The following is a 17,239-nucleotide window of genomic DNA, read 5'->3' as shown; positions in this document are numbered from 1 at the left end:
GGAGCGGCGCGATGCGCGGGCGGCAGCGGGAGCAGCCCCGGGAGCGGCCCCGGGAGCGGGGCCCGGCGCTGCCCGCCGCCGTCGGGGCGCTGTGCCGGGCCCTGCCGCCCCGCGCCCGGCCCGCCCCCGACACCCTGCGCCGCGCCAGGTTCGACCGGCCGCAGGCGGTGAGGGCCGGCCGCTCCGCCCGGAGACCTTACGGGCACAGGGCAGCGGGGACCAGCGGGACACCCGAGTGCGGCTGGGCCCGGGGCAGGCTCGGCATGGCAGCGCGACGGGCACCGAGCCTGGGGCAGGCCCTGCGTGCGGGCTGCGCTGCGGCCCCGGCTCGGTGCCCGCCCGGCTGACTTGTGTCAGGGAACTCTCAGCAAACTCTCCGCTGTGGGGAGGACTGTGCCTTACTGTGGTTGTAACTTAAGGCTTGGTGGTTCACCCTGGTCTGCGACACCTCGGTGTCGCCTGGGCTTTGCTGCCCTTTGCCGTACCCGGCTTGGGTCTTGGTGCTTTGCCTCCGAGGCTTCCAGCTCGCACACAGGGTACCTCCCTTTCCTCGGCTATTTTAAGGGTTTTACAAGTGTTGACTAAGATTCCAGCCATAAGAATCACTATTTGAGCTTGTCAGCATGCTGTCCTTGTGCAGCCAAGCAACGATTCCCAGTTCCAGCTCATTCTGTTGTGCCGCTTTGTGAGTTCGGCGCTGTCGTGGTCAGATCGTACCGGTGTGTTCAGGTGCTTGTTTGACTGCGGGTGAGCTGTGCCACACGTGGTTTTGTTAGAGCAGATTTTGGAATGCTCCTCCACACATGGGTCTCGCAGTAGAAGTGCTGGGTGTTGCTGTACAGCCCGCATTAGCCCTTTTCTTTCTGGGTGCTCCTTTCCGTAGATTCTGTGTTCATCAGGCAGGAGCATGGACAGGAACATGAACAGCAACACTGACACACATGAACCTGCCTGATCAGATGGTGTTGGCTGGATCAGCAGGTGTGCTGTTCCATGTGTGATACTCAGATATGGGCTTAAATGCCTAATTAAGACTAAATAATGTGGCAGATATTTTTCCTGCTGATCTCCTCTTCCACCCCTCTCTTTTGCAGAGCCTGGACTTCTGGAGGCTGCTGTATGTGCTTCTGAAGCAGATCCACGGGGGCAGGTGGACAGAGTCTGATGCCATAGGTAACATCATTCTGGCTGACTGCAGTTCCCATCTGTCCTGGGACTGGTTTTGTAGCACCTTTGGCTCATTTCTCCCTGTTGTGAGTGCTCTGTTATTATTTTAGGGGGACTGTGAATAATGTCTTTATGAACAGGACCACTGCTCCAGAGAGGAGCTGAATGCAGACAGGCTTCTCAAAACAGCAGAAGACTATTTTCTTTTTAAATGTGTGTTATTCCAAGTACAACACTACTTCCCATCTTCTCTCTTGAAACATGTCTATCTAGGGCCTTTTGGGAATTGTATTGTGATGAATCAAGGTCTCCTCATACCAACTCCACTTAATATTCACTTTTGCCCTTGAAAGCAAAACACCCTAAACAGCACTGTATGAGCCCCTGATTAGCTGTGAGCCTGGTGGCTCTGTAAATGGAATTAGGAAAGGTTAAGCACTGTGGAATGCAGAGCAAAACCACCAGCATAGTTTAGCTGGTAGCTCAGCAGGAAGTCCTCTTACTCGCAGGACTGCTATTTTTCATTTGGCTGTTTTTATTTTTCCACTCATCCTCAGTCTGCTGTGTATGGCAAGTCTATTTATTGACTGTCTCCCACAGCATTGTGGATGTGGCCCTGCACATGTGCAACCTTATTGGATCCTTGCTGCTCCCATACTAATTGCCTGTAGCATTTGGGGACAGAATTTCCAAGTGCATGTGGCAGGAGCCTGGCTCTGGAGACAGCAGACACAGCCTCCACTGGTGTATTGTGAGGTAGCAATGTGTGGTTCTGCTGAGAACTGCTCAGCTGATTTCTGAGAAACCTTTTTAGTCACAACTTTGTGATTAAAGCTGAAATTCAGGCTGAAGAGCTGTACTGTTTTTCAAATTAAACTAATTACTTTTGCTTGGCAAGTGAATGAGTTGTCTGCTCTGAACACAATCGATATTTTACTGCTTTTCTTCTCTGCCCGGGCTCTGGTCTCTTGTGTATTTAATGCAAATGAAATAAGCCTTGGGCATAGGCGCTAAATAACTTTCTCAGGTTTGTGTAGGATCCTGTTACACAACAGAGAATTGAAACAGATTCCTCTAATCCAAGTCTAGCGCCTTAGTCCACAGATCAAGCTTTGCTTTTCTTTGCTCTTTTTGTACAACCTCTTAATTACCTTGGTTAAAGCAAGGAGAGCAGCAGTGGCCAGATCCTAGAGGAAGGCTGTGAAGACTCCTTTGGTCTAGGGGTTACTGTGTGCATAGAAACAGCTTTCTGGAAAAGAGAAGCCATTCTCCAGTGATCTTGTATCCTTTATTTTTCAAAAGGAAACACTGATCTTTGGCCAGTTCAGGAATCCCAGTGGAGCCTGCCAGTCAGTGGTTATAAAATTCTGCAACTGGCTCCTGGTTTCTGGTTCTGTGAGAATTTTTTCTTCCCACAGTGAAAAGCACTTAACTGTAAACTTTGGTAAAAACTTAAAAACCCAGTCCCTTAAACATGTCACAGCAGTGGGCCACTGGACAGTGGAGGGTCAGAGTAAGCTGTGTGAATACTCTGGGCATAACCTTGCTGATGAAATCATAGTTAATGGTTTCATGCTGCTTGTTCTTCACAGAGGCTGATGAACTTGGTTAACAACCTGACAGGTAGCAGTGCAATGTGCATTTGGATGGTTGGAGGACACATTTGTTTTCTGGGATTGCTGTTCAGTTTTTATAGCATGGGAAAGAGGTCTGGAGCTGCAATAGATTTTTGTTTGTTTGACAAATGCAGCAGAAAATGTTTTTCTGAACAGTAGTTTCCCATAATACCACTACCTATCTTTGTCTGAGTGCATGAAGTAGTGGATCTGTGTCTGTGCTTGCACTTGGTTTGTAGTTCCTTTCCACTTTAGCCTGCCAGGCTAGTGCATAGCTCTTATTTGAATATCATCTTGTAAATCACGGAAAATATTTGTCAGGACTCACAGCAGAAGAGCACAGCTTGAGTATAGTTTTAAGTGAGCTGAACCCTGAGGTTCATCCCCAGCTTGGTCTTAGTTGCTGAATATAGTTTTATAAATAATATCTGTGGAGAAGGGGATTAGTTCGGAGCCTTGTGAAGGTCTTCCAGTATAAATTTCCTAATCCTAATACCATAAGAAGACATCAGAGGGGTGTCTGGTGTGTCTCTTCTATCTGAGTGAGGTTTTTTCCTCTCTCTTGGTTGCACATTATGGAAGAATCCGTCTTGGTCCTGGGTACTCCCATAACCTTTACTGCCATTAATACTTTTGCCTTTTAACTTGAGCATTCTAGAGATGGGGAAAACTAAGGGACTTTTCCAAGGTCACAGGAAGGCTCCTTGAGCCCCAGTTCCAGGTCCATGGCTTGACTGCTCACTCCCAGTTCCTGCCTGGTACACCAGCTGTACCCTCTCCTGTGAGGGCAGCATGTTGCAGAGGGAGACATGAAAGAGGGGGAGATAAAGGACCAGAACACTGAAATTCAGGTGGTGAATTGCTGTGGTGGATCTGGTCTGAGTGATATATCAGAGCAGGGAAATGGTGATAAAAGAAACTAAAAAACACCTGACGTGCTTTCCTTTCCTCCACTTTGAAATGTGATTTTTTGAGGAGCACCTTGAACTGCAGATGGCAGCATGTGATGCTTATTTGCTTTGAAAAAGGAGGAAAGCATGTACTGATCATCCTTCCTTTGGAGGATTTCTGCCTTTACCTGTTATGGCAGTTCCTTTCTTGACAAATGCACACAGAAAAGGAAAGGATGACATGAAAACCCTGCTCATGTGAGAATGTTCACAAGTTTATCAAAATAAATTCTGTAATATCTCCATGCTCCTGTTGTGGTTGAGGGATTGGAGAGCACATCTACAGGAAGATTTTTAGCAAGTCATAGGCATTTCTGCCACCCCGACATGGGGAAGGGAAGCTGCTTGTTTCATTCACAGGGTCTGTGGGAAGAGCAAATTGAGTGATTTAGGTCTTTTGCTTTGTAGGAATGCCTGAATGGCATGAAACTGTAGATTCCTCTAGCTCCACCCAGCTGTCAAAGGAAAAGAAAGGAGCAAATCTAGAAGGATGCTTTCACGGCATGGGGGAATATTCCTTCAGCCTCCAGCAGTTTACATCTCACACTTTCCAGTCTAGAGAGGATGTGTTTGTGTTTCATAAGTTTCCATCAACTGGTGTTCTGTAAATCCAGTTTCTCCTTGAGCCTGAGTGACTCTTAGGAGTCCATAGAGTCCCACAGTGAGCAATTTCAGAATTGTGCTGCGTGTGTGAAGAGCATCTCTTTTATCATGTTTTGACTCACATGCTTGCTAACTTTGTTGGCTCACAGTTCTTGTGCTGAGTGTTGTGCAAACAAATCATCCACTCTTCACCCATTGCACAGCACTCAGGATTTTGAAGAGTTTTGTCATATCCATTCTTGCTCTTCTTGGCCTACTTCATCGCTTCTTGCAATGCAGCTGTTCTGTGATTATACTTGTGATTATACTTGTCTTTTCTCTTCATTTCTTTCCAAATCTTCTGTAGCCTTAATGGGAGAGAAGAAATAAGGGTCACGGTGGGCATTTGTGTTCTGTTCAGTGTCCTTGCTAGGTTTCTCACACTGAGTTTGCCTTTGGATGCCTGTCAGAACCAATTGTGATACTGTCATTAAAAACCTTATCATCTGAGATGGTGTTCCTGAGCCCAAGGAGCAGTTCCAGGTCCAGTCTTATGTTGTAAGTCAGTAAAGTTAGGAACACTTCTTTCTTTGTGAACTTAATTTTTCATTTTTTTCTAAAAATACTTTTATCTGTCGTTTTAAAGCTTGGGCTCAAGGTTCTGCAGTCCTTCATGATCTGCCTGCATTCTTTACTACTAATATCACATCAGCACCAAGTTTTCTGTCACTGTCACATTGTCTAAGTGTCATTCTGAGTTGTTTGAGCAGCAGCTGTTTAGCACAGAGCCCTCACGTGAAACCACTGTTTGTTCCTGCCCTCTGGTTCTTGTCTGCTGGGTACTTGTAATTGATCCAAGGCTTTTCCTCTCCCTCCACTGCAGTGCCTTGGTTTCTTTGTGCAAGCTGAATCCCAGTGGGAAGTCTAAATGTCTTGCATTGGTTGAATCTTCCTTAATCATTTGCTTCTTTTTGCCCTCAGAGAACTCCAGAAACTTTCTGAGCAGGTCTTCCTTTTACACCTGGTGGTTCTTAGCCAGTATGTGTTGTTTTCATTGTCCCCCTAATTATGTTCTTATTCTGTTTTTGACATAGTACAGAGCCAAGGCTTATTGAGCAGAATCTTTTTTAATAACAACCTTCTCTATGTTTCCTCAGTATTTTACAGTCCTGCAGTGCCTGTCTTGTAGCTGTCAGGTAACATTTGCTGGTGTGAAGGGATATGGATCAGAGCATTCCTGAGAATTTAGTAGCCCATGTGCTGTGCTGCATTATCTCTGCTCTCTGGCGCTCAGAGATTTGCAGCAGGCTGTGAAACTCCTATCTCTAAATTCCAGTTTAGTTCAGGAGTAGAGTGGTTTAGAGTGTTTACTAATTCATAGCATGCTTGGGGACTCATAAAAAATGAATAGGTGAGTTGGAGTCCCATTGTAGTGGGGGTGGCTAGTTGCCTTTGTTGCCTGTGTTAATTTCCACGAGGCCATTACTGGTCTTGATCCCGACTTTGAATTTCTTCTTTTCCCTGAGCAGTTCTTGCAATCGGAATGGGGCAATATAAAGAAGGCTTTTATCCTTTCCCTCCTGTGTTTCACCAGTTGTTGATTGTTGCATATAGATAAAACCTTATAAAATAAAGACCTTCTAAAACATGGTTTAAACCTTGCTATTCTGGATAAACTAACCTGTTAAGTTCCCATGAGAAAAAGAAATTATAAAAATAAAAATCAGTTTATATAACAATATATAGCAATCTATTTATATAACAATCTATTTTTTATATAACAATATATATATAATATATATATGTTTATATAACAATAACTCTATTATTATGAGAGAGTTCGCACCTACAAAAATAAGAAGTCTATCCCGTGAGAATCCATGAAGAAAAAATATAAACTATCTAGAAAGAAAGCAATTTGATCAACATGTACATTAGCCATTACCAATCAACTGAGTTTCACTAATTTGCTAACCTATTAAATTCAAACACAGTGCCTTCTAATACCATACAAAAGTAAGGTATGTACAATAAAGATTCAGCTATTCTTCACAAAAACCAAGCATCTCATCCATCTAATTTCTATCTCTAACACAAGGCTACAGTGACAGTTGATAAAGACTAAGTCCCCACTCTCTTCCTAGTCTGGGTTAGACATGCTGCCCTCCGAGGAGGCAGCAGCTGTGGAGTGAGGGGTGAAGGCAGTGCTGCAGGGTGTTACTCTCTGTTGTTTTGCTCCCCAGGTGCCCAGGTTGGCTTTGTGAAGTGGGCGCTGTGGTACCACGGCTACGGCCGGCCCCAGCTCCAGCGGCTGCCGGCCGATGGCTCCGCGGGCAGCCGGGAGCTGCTGCTGGCCTTCTCCTGGCTGCTGCACAGCCCCGGCCTCCTGGAGCAGCTCCTGGCTCGGAACAGAGTGCAGACCGGGGATGAGACCTCTGTGTGCACGGTGAGCATGCTTGTGTCCTTCCACCCCACCCTGTCACCACCAGTGTGTGATGGGTGCTCTCCTGGTGCCTTGGCAGGTAAGTGACTTCAGCTTCAAAAAAGGCCAGCATCTATTTTCTTTCCCTTCTCTAAGCTTTCCATGTGCAAAGCTTAGGGGTTCTTTCACTTTATCAAACTCCCACCCCTGCCTGAATTCCCTGATTCCTATTTCTGGTGCGGGTGAGACCACTGTGGAGGTAAGCGAGTCTCTTCAGTCTCTCTGTTTCTGCCTCTTGGGCTCCCAGACTGAGCTCTGAGTGGTTCTGCAGGGCAGGCAAACAGGTTAGCAATGAGTGCTGGGTGTGTTGGCACTGTTGGGTAGAGCAGGTAAGAGTAAGGCAAATAATACTTTTTGCAAACAACAAGGTCTCAAATGGCAGCTCCTGCCCTTGAGGTAACTAATGACCTTTGACAACACACTGGAGTGTGTTGTGTTTTCCGTTAATAAAAGCTGTTAGTACATAGAAAGTCTGTTCTGAAGTAACCATCATCTTGTCAGACACTAATTACTGCTCAGTCTGCTTCAAAATGACAGGCTCGCAGAATTTCTTAGTTTTTTGGCAAAGGACTTTGTAGGTCGGAAGCCTTACCTGCTGATTATCTTGTGGAGTCTAAAGTGTGTGGTCTTTCTTGAACCCCTATATGTTTTTCCCCTGGTTTTCTGCAGCCTTTTCAGGGGGCAGCAAAGCAGGAAAGCTGCCATATAAAAACAGTGTCTTCTGAAGGAAAACACTTGTACAAATGGAAAACAGTTCAAGGGAAAGAATCCTTTTTGTAACAACATTACAAGAAGTATTTTGAGGAAAGGGACCACTCTTGCTGCACTACAATTATTTGCTACGCAGAAGAGGGAGCACAAGAGGCTGAGCTGTGAGTGGCAGTGCCATCTACTTTTGTGAAGGGTGCCTTGAGATTTCAGAAAAAACACACTGCTGGACAACTTTTTACTTTCAACTTCTCTTTTACCTTTTTCTTGTTTTTCATCTGCAGTAGCCGGGGTTTTTTTTGGTTTTTTAAATTTTTTTTTGGTTAAAGTTTTCCTTAATTTCTGTTACAAAAGAGTGACAAGTGAAATGTGACATGAATTCAGGGAGTGGGGCAGCACCTGTGTTATTTTCTCTGAAGGCTTTAAGTTTTGCATTTCCCAAAAAGGGATGAAAGAACTATGACAATATAATGTTATCTCTTATGGCCACACATACTGGTGTGTCTTTCACTTCAATTCTCACCTGCTGTACTCGTGTTTCTCAAAAAGCTGGAATGAATATTAAATGTTTTTACTTCATAACTGTCCAAAACAGTGTTTGGAAAGGCTTAAGAGTCTAAACTTTTTTTTCAATAGACCAGACAAAAATTGTATATACTGTAAGTTGGAGTTAGCTTGTGCATATAAAGCTCATTGTAAAAATGGAAACATTTCTTGTATGGTGTTCATCCAGCAGTTTTTGCGCTCCAATAAAAATAATAGATATTTACAAGGGGAAAAAAAAGAATATATTTACAGCATAACTACTGGCTTTTGTGATTCTCCATCACAAGAAAGTTAAAACAAATGGAATTTTGAGGGAGAGGTCTTATCTTTTATTTGATCAACTAGGCATTGCAAAACCAATAAATTCAGCCAACCAAATGAAAATCTAGGAATGCACTGGCAAGATGCAAGGAGGCAGTGGTGGGTGAGGAGGACATGGGTGGGTCACACACCTATTTTGGCCAGTGAATCAGCTCCTTGTAAACCACTCATGGAAGCCTGTTGTTTGTTTGTTTCATAAAAGTGTTAAGTTTTATTGTTGTTAGATATTGTTATTTGCTAGCTGTTGTTATTTGTGAGGTAATCATGTGGCAAAGCCTGCTCGTCAGCCAGTGTTCAGCAATAAAATGCCAAAATCTCAGAGAGGGGGAGGGCGAGGTTGTCACTTTGCTACCTGACGTGTTGTAAGTTAACACACCAGACGTGTAGTCTCTGCAGTCTTGACTCTCTTCTATTTCAGTAAAATGAAGGAAAAAAGTAAAAGAAGAGGAAAAAAACCTTAATTTGGGAAAGATCTGTCTCAAAAAATAGGAGAAAGAAAGGGAATGCTCTTTAAAACAATATAAATTAAATTCTGTTAAGAACTTGAAAAATCTTCCACTGAATGGAATCTTTAATGATTACAAACAATTTTCCTGAAGTGAAAATGTTGCAAAACAAAATCTATGAAATACATTTGTTTCTGTGCATGGCTGAGATCTCTGCCAAAATGAGCAAAGTGTGAAAGCCACTACTTGCTGGAAAAGTACATCTGTTGATCTACCAGTGAGAATAAATTTGGAGAGAATCCTTACCCTTTGTCTTCATTTAAAAGGAAAGGATTCTCAATAACTGTAGGCATAGCTGTAGTTCAAACTGATATTCATGTGGTTTGCTTTTAAAATTCTGTCTGAAATCCATAAAGATGAACAGGATCTGTTGTGTGAGAAGAGAGAATGGTGCTAATCCCTAAATTAAGTGTACAATCATGTTCTGACTGTTCTTTCAGCCTAAGTTTAGAACAAAGCCTGCTGAATTGCTGATAATATGCCAAATACCCAACATATCAATGGCCAATTAATTTAAATAATTTCATTTCAGGCTACCACACTCTGGCCTTTTTTCCTTTGCAGTTCCTTAGCAACACCATTTTCTTTCCCTGCAAATTGAACACTTCCATCAGCTCTAAAGGATTTTTAGAGGTACAAGGGTATTCATGACACATGATGGACAAGGAGCTCAAGCTCTGCCTGGAATCCTTAATCTTTTGAACCTGAGCTGGGAAAAGCTTCCACAAGCTGACTTTTACATGTACTTACATCTTCAGAACCAAAAGTTAAGTGATTCCTGAAATTCTAAACTCAGAGGTGATGACAGGTGGTGAGGGGTAGTGCCAATATAGTCAGAATTCACTCTGAGGTAGTTGGGGCAAGGACAGGCATGGCTGGTAGCCTGGGGTGGTTCTGGGGTTTGGCTGCTTTTGTGTGGTAGGTAAGAGATTCCTTCAGGGCACTTCCAGATGGTGTTTTTTGGCGGGGCTGCAGTGTCTCCTGAGCCAGGAGCCTGGTGCCTGTGCCAGGTTGCCCCAGTGAGCAGGGCTGAAGAACCTTCCCTAGCCATGCTCTCTTCTAGCATATGAATTTTATAAACTGGGAGGGGAAACAGTTAAAGGAGCAAACTGTGTTGCTGTGAGGGAGGAGCAGAGGAAGGAGGAGGGAATCCATAATCTATGATAAACTGGGATCCATAATGCATGATAAACTCTAGAGCTGGGCTGCAGCAGTTCAGGTGCTCTGAATTTACTGTGCTCATCTGTCAGCAGGTTGGTGGCTCCAGAGGCAGTAAGTGAAAGTTCAAACCTTGCATGGGCCAGCTCTTTAGAAGAAGTAATCACTAACTCTGTTGGATCTATAAAGACTTAAGTACAATCTGAATTGGAGGCTCACATCGATGCACTGAAGTGTCTGCTTGGGAATTCTCGCCTGTTAATTGCATTAAAGTACTGGACTAGTAATTGATGGGCATGGTTTTCAAAGGCTTTTGACACCCCTTGTGGATTTCCATCTCAGATATGCACTGCTGTGATGTCTCAACGTCTTCTGTTGCTTTGGTGATCATGTACAGGCAGATTATTCTCAAGTGCCATTTATTGATTCCTATTCACACAGAACAAATCCTAGTGTACAAGACACAGCTGAAAACCTGTAGCTGAAACTGTCTCCTTCACTGAACTTGTGAGGCACACCCGGGGATTTCTCATTCTCTCTGAGAAGCATATAATTGATATAAACTTGCCTTTTTAGTACATTCAATATTTGACTAATTCATATTTACCTCACATTTTAAATTTCAGTGATACCGTCCCAGCTTTCTCCAAATCTGTGATGGTTTGAGCAGGTAATAGCAGTACTTTGTGAGCACATATTTTTCCTGTTTCCAGGGAGGAATACTGCCTGTGTTTCTTTTATTTCTACAGCTGAAATGAATCTGTGTGCCCTGTAATTTGATTACGCGTGGAGGCTGTTGAGCTTTTTAAATGGATGTAGTGATGTTATATCCCTCATGATCATCAGGAGATGTTGTACAAACACTGGTTCTTGTTTCCACTAATTCCCCTGTCTGCTTTGGGCCCTCTGAGTGAAATTGGATGCTCCTCCCCTTTTATGAATTTGTAGTAATCAACAAATAGAGCTGTTATGTCTCTTGTGCTTGGAATTCATGCATGTGTCCTCTAGCATGCCAAAGTGAACTCAGTTTAATTACTTCTGGTGGGCAAAATTAAGATAAACATGCCTTCTGACCCTTAGGTTTGCAATTTGATTAATCTTTTGTTTGTCATGGTCTAGTTTGGCCCACTGGCTATTTCCAGTGTAGTGTAAGGCTTATGCTTGGTCCAGTGTTGTTGCAATGCCTTTCTTTTACAGCAAACTTGACAGTCACTGCTGTTCCATAAACCATGTTATTAGAGGAAAGTGTTAAAGTAGCAGCCAAGCTTAATGCTTCCCCCAGTAGAAAACCAGGAAACCTTGGGCTCTAGTTTCAGTGAAAAGTAGTTTTCTGCATTTTTTCCATGTCTTCATCAATTCCAGTGAGGACAGAGGAGGGAATTTTATTAACCTTATTGATTCTGACTCAGACGCGTAATTACTTTCCAGATCTTTATGGGCTATATTAGTCTGTCAGCTTTCATTTTTTGGTTTTCCTCCCTTATTCCCTCAGCTTACACGTCTATTCTCTTTGTCCTCCTGTCTTCCTAGTAACTCTCACCATTTATGTTTTTGCCCTTTTTCTGCTATTACTGTTGCTGGATTCAGTAGCTGCTAAGGAACATTCTTTTTTTAAAAGCCTTCTGTGAAACCTGAACAGACGGTGCAGTATCCCTGAGGTTTCTCCTGCAGAATTTTCCTCACCTCATTGTGACTGGCAAGTCTGTAGCATACTTTGTACTCCTCGTGGGACCTTCTTCCTGTGCTACACTGGAAGATGTGCAGTTACCAACATTTGTCTTTGCTTGACACAGTGAATGCACAATTAAGAGGTGGGGTTTTTTTCTAGACAGCATGTCAAAGTAAAACACTCTAAAAGACAAGTCTGAGCTGATCAGAAAGGCTTATAATTTATTGAATTTGCTGTGTCTCTGGTAATGTCTGAATTGCAAAATTTCTTGAACTTGACATTACAGCTGACGTGTTCCGGATGGGGTTCAGCAAACAGGCCCTTGAGCTGTGTGAGGAGAAAATGATGAGGACTGGCGTGCTAGTAGGAAGGTTTACCATGGTCATACTGGTGCTTTGCTGAAGTCCAGCACAGGGAGCTCCTTCCTTGGCTGTTGGGGAAGCAAGAGGGATTTTGAGATGTTTCAGTGCCTCTCCTGCCCTCCAGTGCCGGGGAGCAGCCAGTGCCTTTGGTACGTTCTGATTATCTTCACAGCCTTTGGAGTTAAATGAGAACATCTATTTTTGGTGTCCCACTGTCAGCAACCTGGGTCTAAGGCTGAGAGGATCCTTTGAAATAAAGCACTTTTCCCTCAGGAGGACTTTTCCTTCAGGAACCTGTGGAGAAGGCCATGGCAGGCTCTTACCCATGGCAGAGCTCTGTCTCCTCTCTCCTGGAGGGCAGGTGTTGTTCCCCTCTGTTCCTCTAGCTCCAGGTGTTGCTGCAGGGAGCTGCATCTTTCTATCTCCAGGGGCTCCCCTCTTGCCCCAGTGGAGCAAATGGCTACAGGCAAGGGGAACTACAGCTGCAGGCAGGGGAAAAAAAGCAGTGCAAGGCATTATCTGTGTGTTGCATTTCATGAGCCCTGCGGAACGCTCTCCCAGTTAAGGTCTACCCTGTCACGTGTTGGTCTTAGGATGTTTAGTTGCCATGTTCTGTCTGAATATGTAATGCAGTGAGCTTTGGGATTTTAACATTCTTTTAAAACCTTGCAGCTCCAAAGATTAGGCACCACTGCTGAGCTCATTTAAAGGCATCGTGCTTTTGCTGTATTGCAGAGCTCTTAAACAGCCTCCCAAATGAGTGGGGAGGGATGGGATAAAGGACTGATGTGCTCTAGTGCCTCAGGCCCATGGCTACTGCCAGAGAGGCTTGTTTGAACAAGGCAGGCATGGGTAAGAGCTGCTCACATTTTCTGTCTTCCCTCAGCACCTTCTCTTTTTCACTCTTTGCCAAGAGTAAGCTCTTGGGAGTGCTGTTGTGAGTAGTAATTCTAAGAGGCATAGAAATTTAAAAGCTAAAAGGCCTTGTGGAAACACAGGACTTCACTTTTTAATTTTAATTGCTGAGCGCGATACAGGCGTAACTTCAATGTTGTGAGTGCTTATGTTTGTGGAAAACTTGCTCTTCTATGCAAATATCTGGAGATTTAATTGGTATGTGCACCATGTGGGAATGGGTTTTTACACCATCTATCTTTCCCTGCATAAATCTAATCTGGATCCTGCCTTGTCTATGAGGAAATCCATTTAGTGTTGTTTATGGTGCTATTAATGAAAATAGTGTTGTCCCTTTTGCATTCATCTGTTCAGATTGTTCCTTTTCACATTTTCCCCCCTGCAGATAGATATATGGCTGTATTAATTGAGAAAGCATGTCTGATACTGTTATTTCTGGCTATGGTGTTTAATTAGGAAAAAAACAACAAAAAACTCTGTTCTGTTTAAAGATGTGTAATTACAGAAGTTAACATATGTTATGTCACATCAAAACCAATGTCTGAATTATGAGTGGTTCGGAATGAGCGCTCAGTAAAAGCTGCAGAAGCACTTTATTGCCTTGATTTATGTGACTGCCTTGCCTTTCCTGAGCCCTGCAGTGAGGGTCTAAATGTGCTCCTACCCACCTTTGTGATCCCAGGCTGTGGGTTTGGAGTAGCTCAGATCTGAGTGGTAACTGAGTGAATATTTTCCGTCTAGACCTGGAGTCAGTCAGTGCAGGTGAGCAGTGGGCTGGGGGCGAGCGCTGGAGGGTTCAGCTGGCAGCTGCTTTGTGTTGCTCTGCTCAAGGATTAGTGTCAGGGGTTGACCTGGTGCATCTCTCCATGGCTTAAACGTCTTATCCATGTTCCAGCAGGCTTGTTTCTCCATGGGTAACATGGGCTTCTCCAAGAGCAGCAGATTGTTTGCTGGTTGTCCAGATGTGGAGGCAGAGAGGCTGCTTGGGAGGATTGGGAAGATGCCTGGGAAAAGCCAGAGCTCGGTGGGGATGAGCTGGGCTCTATCCTGGGCCGACAGGTGGCAGCTCACAGTCAGAAAAGAGCATCTCTGGGGGAGCCAGCCCTGCCATCTCCATGTTTTACAGCAGTGCAGGCAGCACGGCCTTTTCTGTTCCATTGCCTGCACGGGGCACAGTGAATTTATTAAGGTAAGGATTTATAAGCCTTAAAGATTCCTATATCAGTAGGAATAGTGTAGAAAGTCTAGATGAAGTTGCAGAGCAGAGTGTTTCCTCTGTAGTCCTGCTAATGACATATCATTGGATCTGCAAGGAATTTTGCATTAAATCAGTTTTTGGAGTTTTAGTAATTCAAAATATATGAGCAGAGCAAGATCTACTCCATAACAAGTCACTAAAATTCTCAAATAGAGCAAGTAGTGGAAAAAATGCTCCCTTCTCACATGTCTGTAAACACACTGGTGCCTGTTTGTAATTTGATGAAGTATTTATATGATGAATTACTTGTTTAATTTATCTCCATCCACTGTTGGTACACCTGCTCTCTGATTTCTGATAACATGGGATTGCTTTGTATTTCAAACCAAAAAGAGCAACTTCATTTCTGCTGCTGAAGTTGAAAGTTCTTAATCTTTAATTTCTCTCTAAGCACATTGCATGCAAATTGTTTCCTGAGACGTATGGAATGTGGCTGAAAATTGATAAAGCACCATGTCTTTTTCACACCCTCCTTTCTCCCACCCCTTATTCTTTTCCTCTGAGTACTTTCATATCTGGTGTCTTTTTTCAGTTCACTGTATTTCATGACTCTGACTTGTCTGCTCAGAACAATTCTGCCAGGAGGACTTTGGCAGTGTTGTTGCTTTTAATGCACTTACTGCATTGTCTAACCACAAGCCTATTCACACTTTTTGGGAATGATCTGACACCTTTTTTTGTAATTTGACTTGAAATAGCTTGGGATGGAATGTTTAGGGCAGAACTTGTGTGTTAAAGACTGAATTCTAGGCTGTCTTGCAGAAATTCTTAAATATATGCTTTTGGGACATAAACCATGTTTAGGTGTATTTAAGGTTTATTTGTGAGTCTGGGGTAGGTTTTGTTCATTTGTGAGCTACCTTAACCGGGATGGGTGGTGTCTTGGAAGGGGTATTTGTTCTGGGGCTTAGCTGTTTATTTCTCCTGGATCTTTTACCACAGGAGAGCTGGTTCTGCTGAAGTGTGGGCAAGGTGATAGTTCACAAACTGGCTTGGAGGGAGCTCATGTAAATGTATGCTTGTCACGTTGATCAGGCTTGTGCTTGCTTTTCTTAGTCTTGCCAATGAGTGGATACTGAAAACTTCTAACAGCAGTGCTTGGAGCTTTTAGGATAGCAGGCTCCTTTGGGGTGAGTTATGGTGGGAGTGAAGTGAGGAGCTTTATTCTATCTTCTGCTTAATCAGCTTTCCTAAGTTACACTGCTCAGGGGTGCTCTGGCAGGTCCACATCACCCATTTTGACCAGACCAGCTCAGGTATCACCAGTGATGGGAAAAAGCTCAGCATGGTGATGAGGGCATTGATATTTGCTCATGTGACTTTTGAACTGCAAGGCTGTGGCACCAATTCCTCGACTTGATCCAAGCACATCCCTTCTCTGAAATGGAATTAGAGGGAAGCATTAATTGCAGCAAACAGTTTGCAAGCAAAATGCTTCTCTGGAATAATCTCTTCCAAAAGTGGCATGGAGCATTCCAAGTGTGGGAAGACCACTGGGGTCTCTGGGTGGTTGTCTTGGCTGCTCTCCCTGTGAACTGGACTAAAAAAATCTGCACTTCTGTATCTCAGAGTGAATGTGGGTGTGTACCTGGACTGCTGCATAGATTAGATAAACTCACAGTGATACTCGAAGCAAAGCCTGTAGCTTGGGCTGGTGTTTTAGTGATTTTTCACCCCCTAAGAGAGCAGTAAATAGTCTTAGATTGTGAAGATGGGACTGGAAATTGAGGTCACAGTATAATATGCAAGACCTTTTTTTTTTTACCTTGTTTACTTTATGCTGGGCTAAGTATTTCATAGCAAAAGTAAATTTTTTGTGCAGTTTGTGAAATAAATAATGGAGAGATCCTGTTAAAAATGCATTGGCTAGCTTCCTTATTTTAATATTAATAAGGCAGGTTGCTACAATAAAATTAGCTCTGCATGGTGTTTGTCACTGTACTGCCAAAGCAATCGAGTCTAATGCCATTCCTTCCTGAAATAAATCCCCAGGAGAGCAGTATTTGTGCTGTTCTGAAACCTCTAACCAGGGAAGTTGGAGTAGGACTGTAAATTATGGACACTGCAGATTTTAATCTGGGATTCCCAAGTCTGTCTTTGGCCTTGTGGCTTTCTAGCTGCTTATGTGAGGTGTTTTAGTGTTCTTTACACGTGGGTTTTCTCTGCTGCCATGACTAATATCCAGCTGCTTGGCTTACCATGCTAATGGGCAGCTTGGGAATCATGTCTGCATGGTGTCCTGGTCCTGAAACCATCCTGTCTGGGGCAAAACTGAGCTGTGGGGGTACTTGGCTTGGGCTGCAGTGTCCTAGGACACAGTGCCTTGGAGACAAAGGAGCAGAGGAAGAAGAGGGACATAGGAGTTGGCACAAACTCTTTTTTTCTTTTTTCTTTTTCTTTTTTTTTGTTAAAGATGAATCTGTGCCTTTAAAAGGAGAAACCCTTTACCAGCCCTGCACCTTTGTGATTTATAGCATGTGTTTTTCTGAGCCACAGAGCAAAAGGGAACAAACCTGTAATACTGATACAGTTTGGTATGTGACCAGAACACCATTTTTGTGCTTATAAAGAATAGGAGCACTCATTGTAATAGAGGTCCTGTCAGCTGGAGATATTTAAGGTTAAAACAAGTGTTAGGGGGTTATTTGATCATGGTTGTACACCCACTTCTGTTGAAATCTGCATTTAAGGCAAGATTAAATCTCTTCATTTTACAGTTTGCATTGTTAGTTTAGGATCCAAATTGGAACTACATTCAAGCTTTGCCTGCCAACTGGATCTTTTGAAGATTTTACTGAACATGGAAATCTGTAAAGCAGGGAAGCACATATGTTTAAATACCATCAAGGTCTGTAGGTCCAAATAGCTGCCTAAGTGTTTTCTTGAAAACAGTCAAAACTCTGAAACATGTTTCAAAGAGGCTTTTTAAATTTCTACTTAAAAGAAATGTCTTGAGAGTCTAAGAACTGGGAGATATTTCCTTTCAGAATGGCAAACAT

At 43.5% G+C, this 17,239-nt stretch overlaps 1 protein-coding gene across 7 annotated transcripts in view; it reads left to right on the top strand.

The window, feature by feature from the left end:
- Positions 1–3: 3 nt before the first annotated feature.
- Positions 4–17,239, top strand: part of TEDC1 (tubulin epsilon and delta complex 1) — a 67,567-nt gene continuing 50,331 nt past the window's right edge. For 3 of the 7 annotated variants that reach the window (XM_064427455.1, XM_064427454.1, XM_064427456.1), the window contains exons 1-4: positions 4–167; positions 1,095–1,173; positions 6,559–6,761; positions 13,881–14,171. In XM_064427455.1, the coding sequence (XP_064283525.1) occupies positions 12–167; positions 1,095–1,173; positions 6,559–6,761; positions 13,881–14,171 (729 nt within the window). In that variant the 5' untranslated portion in view covers positions 4–11. Of the gene's footprint in view, positions 168–1,094; positions 1,174–6,558; positions 6,762–11,654; positions 12,217–13,880; positions 14,172–17,239 lie in introns of those variants that run through there. The other 4 variants (XM_064427460.1, XM_064427459.1, XM_064427457.1 and 1 more) reach the window with 2 other exon arrangements.

This window comes from Passer domesticus, chromosome 7 (assembly GCF_036417665.1).
Source record: "Passer domesticus isolate bPasDom1 chromosome 7, bPasDom1.hap1, whole genome shotgun sequence".
In the NCBI taxonomy this organism is placed as follows: domain Eukaryota; kingdom Metazoa; phylum Chordata; class Aves; order Passeriformes; family Passeridae; genus Passer; species Passer domesticus.
Note: the sequence above shows the minus strand (reverse complement) of the source record. Positions and strands in the feature narration are given on the sequence as shown.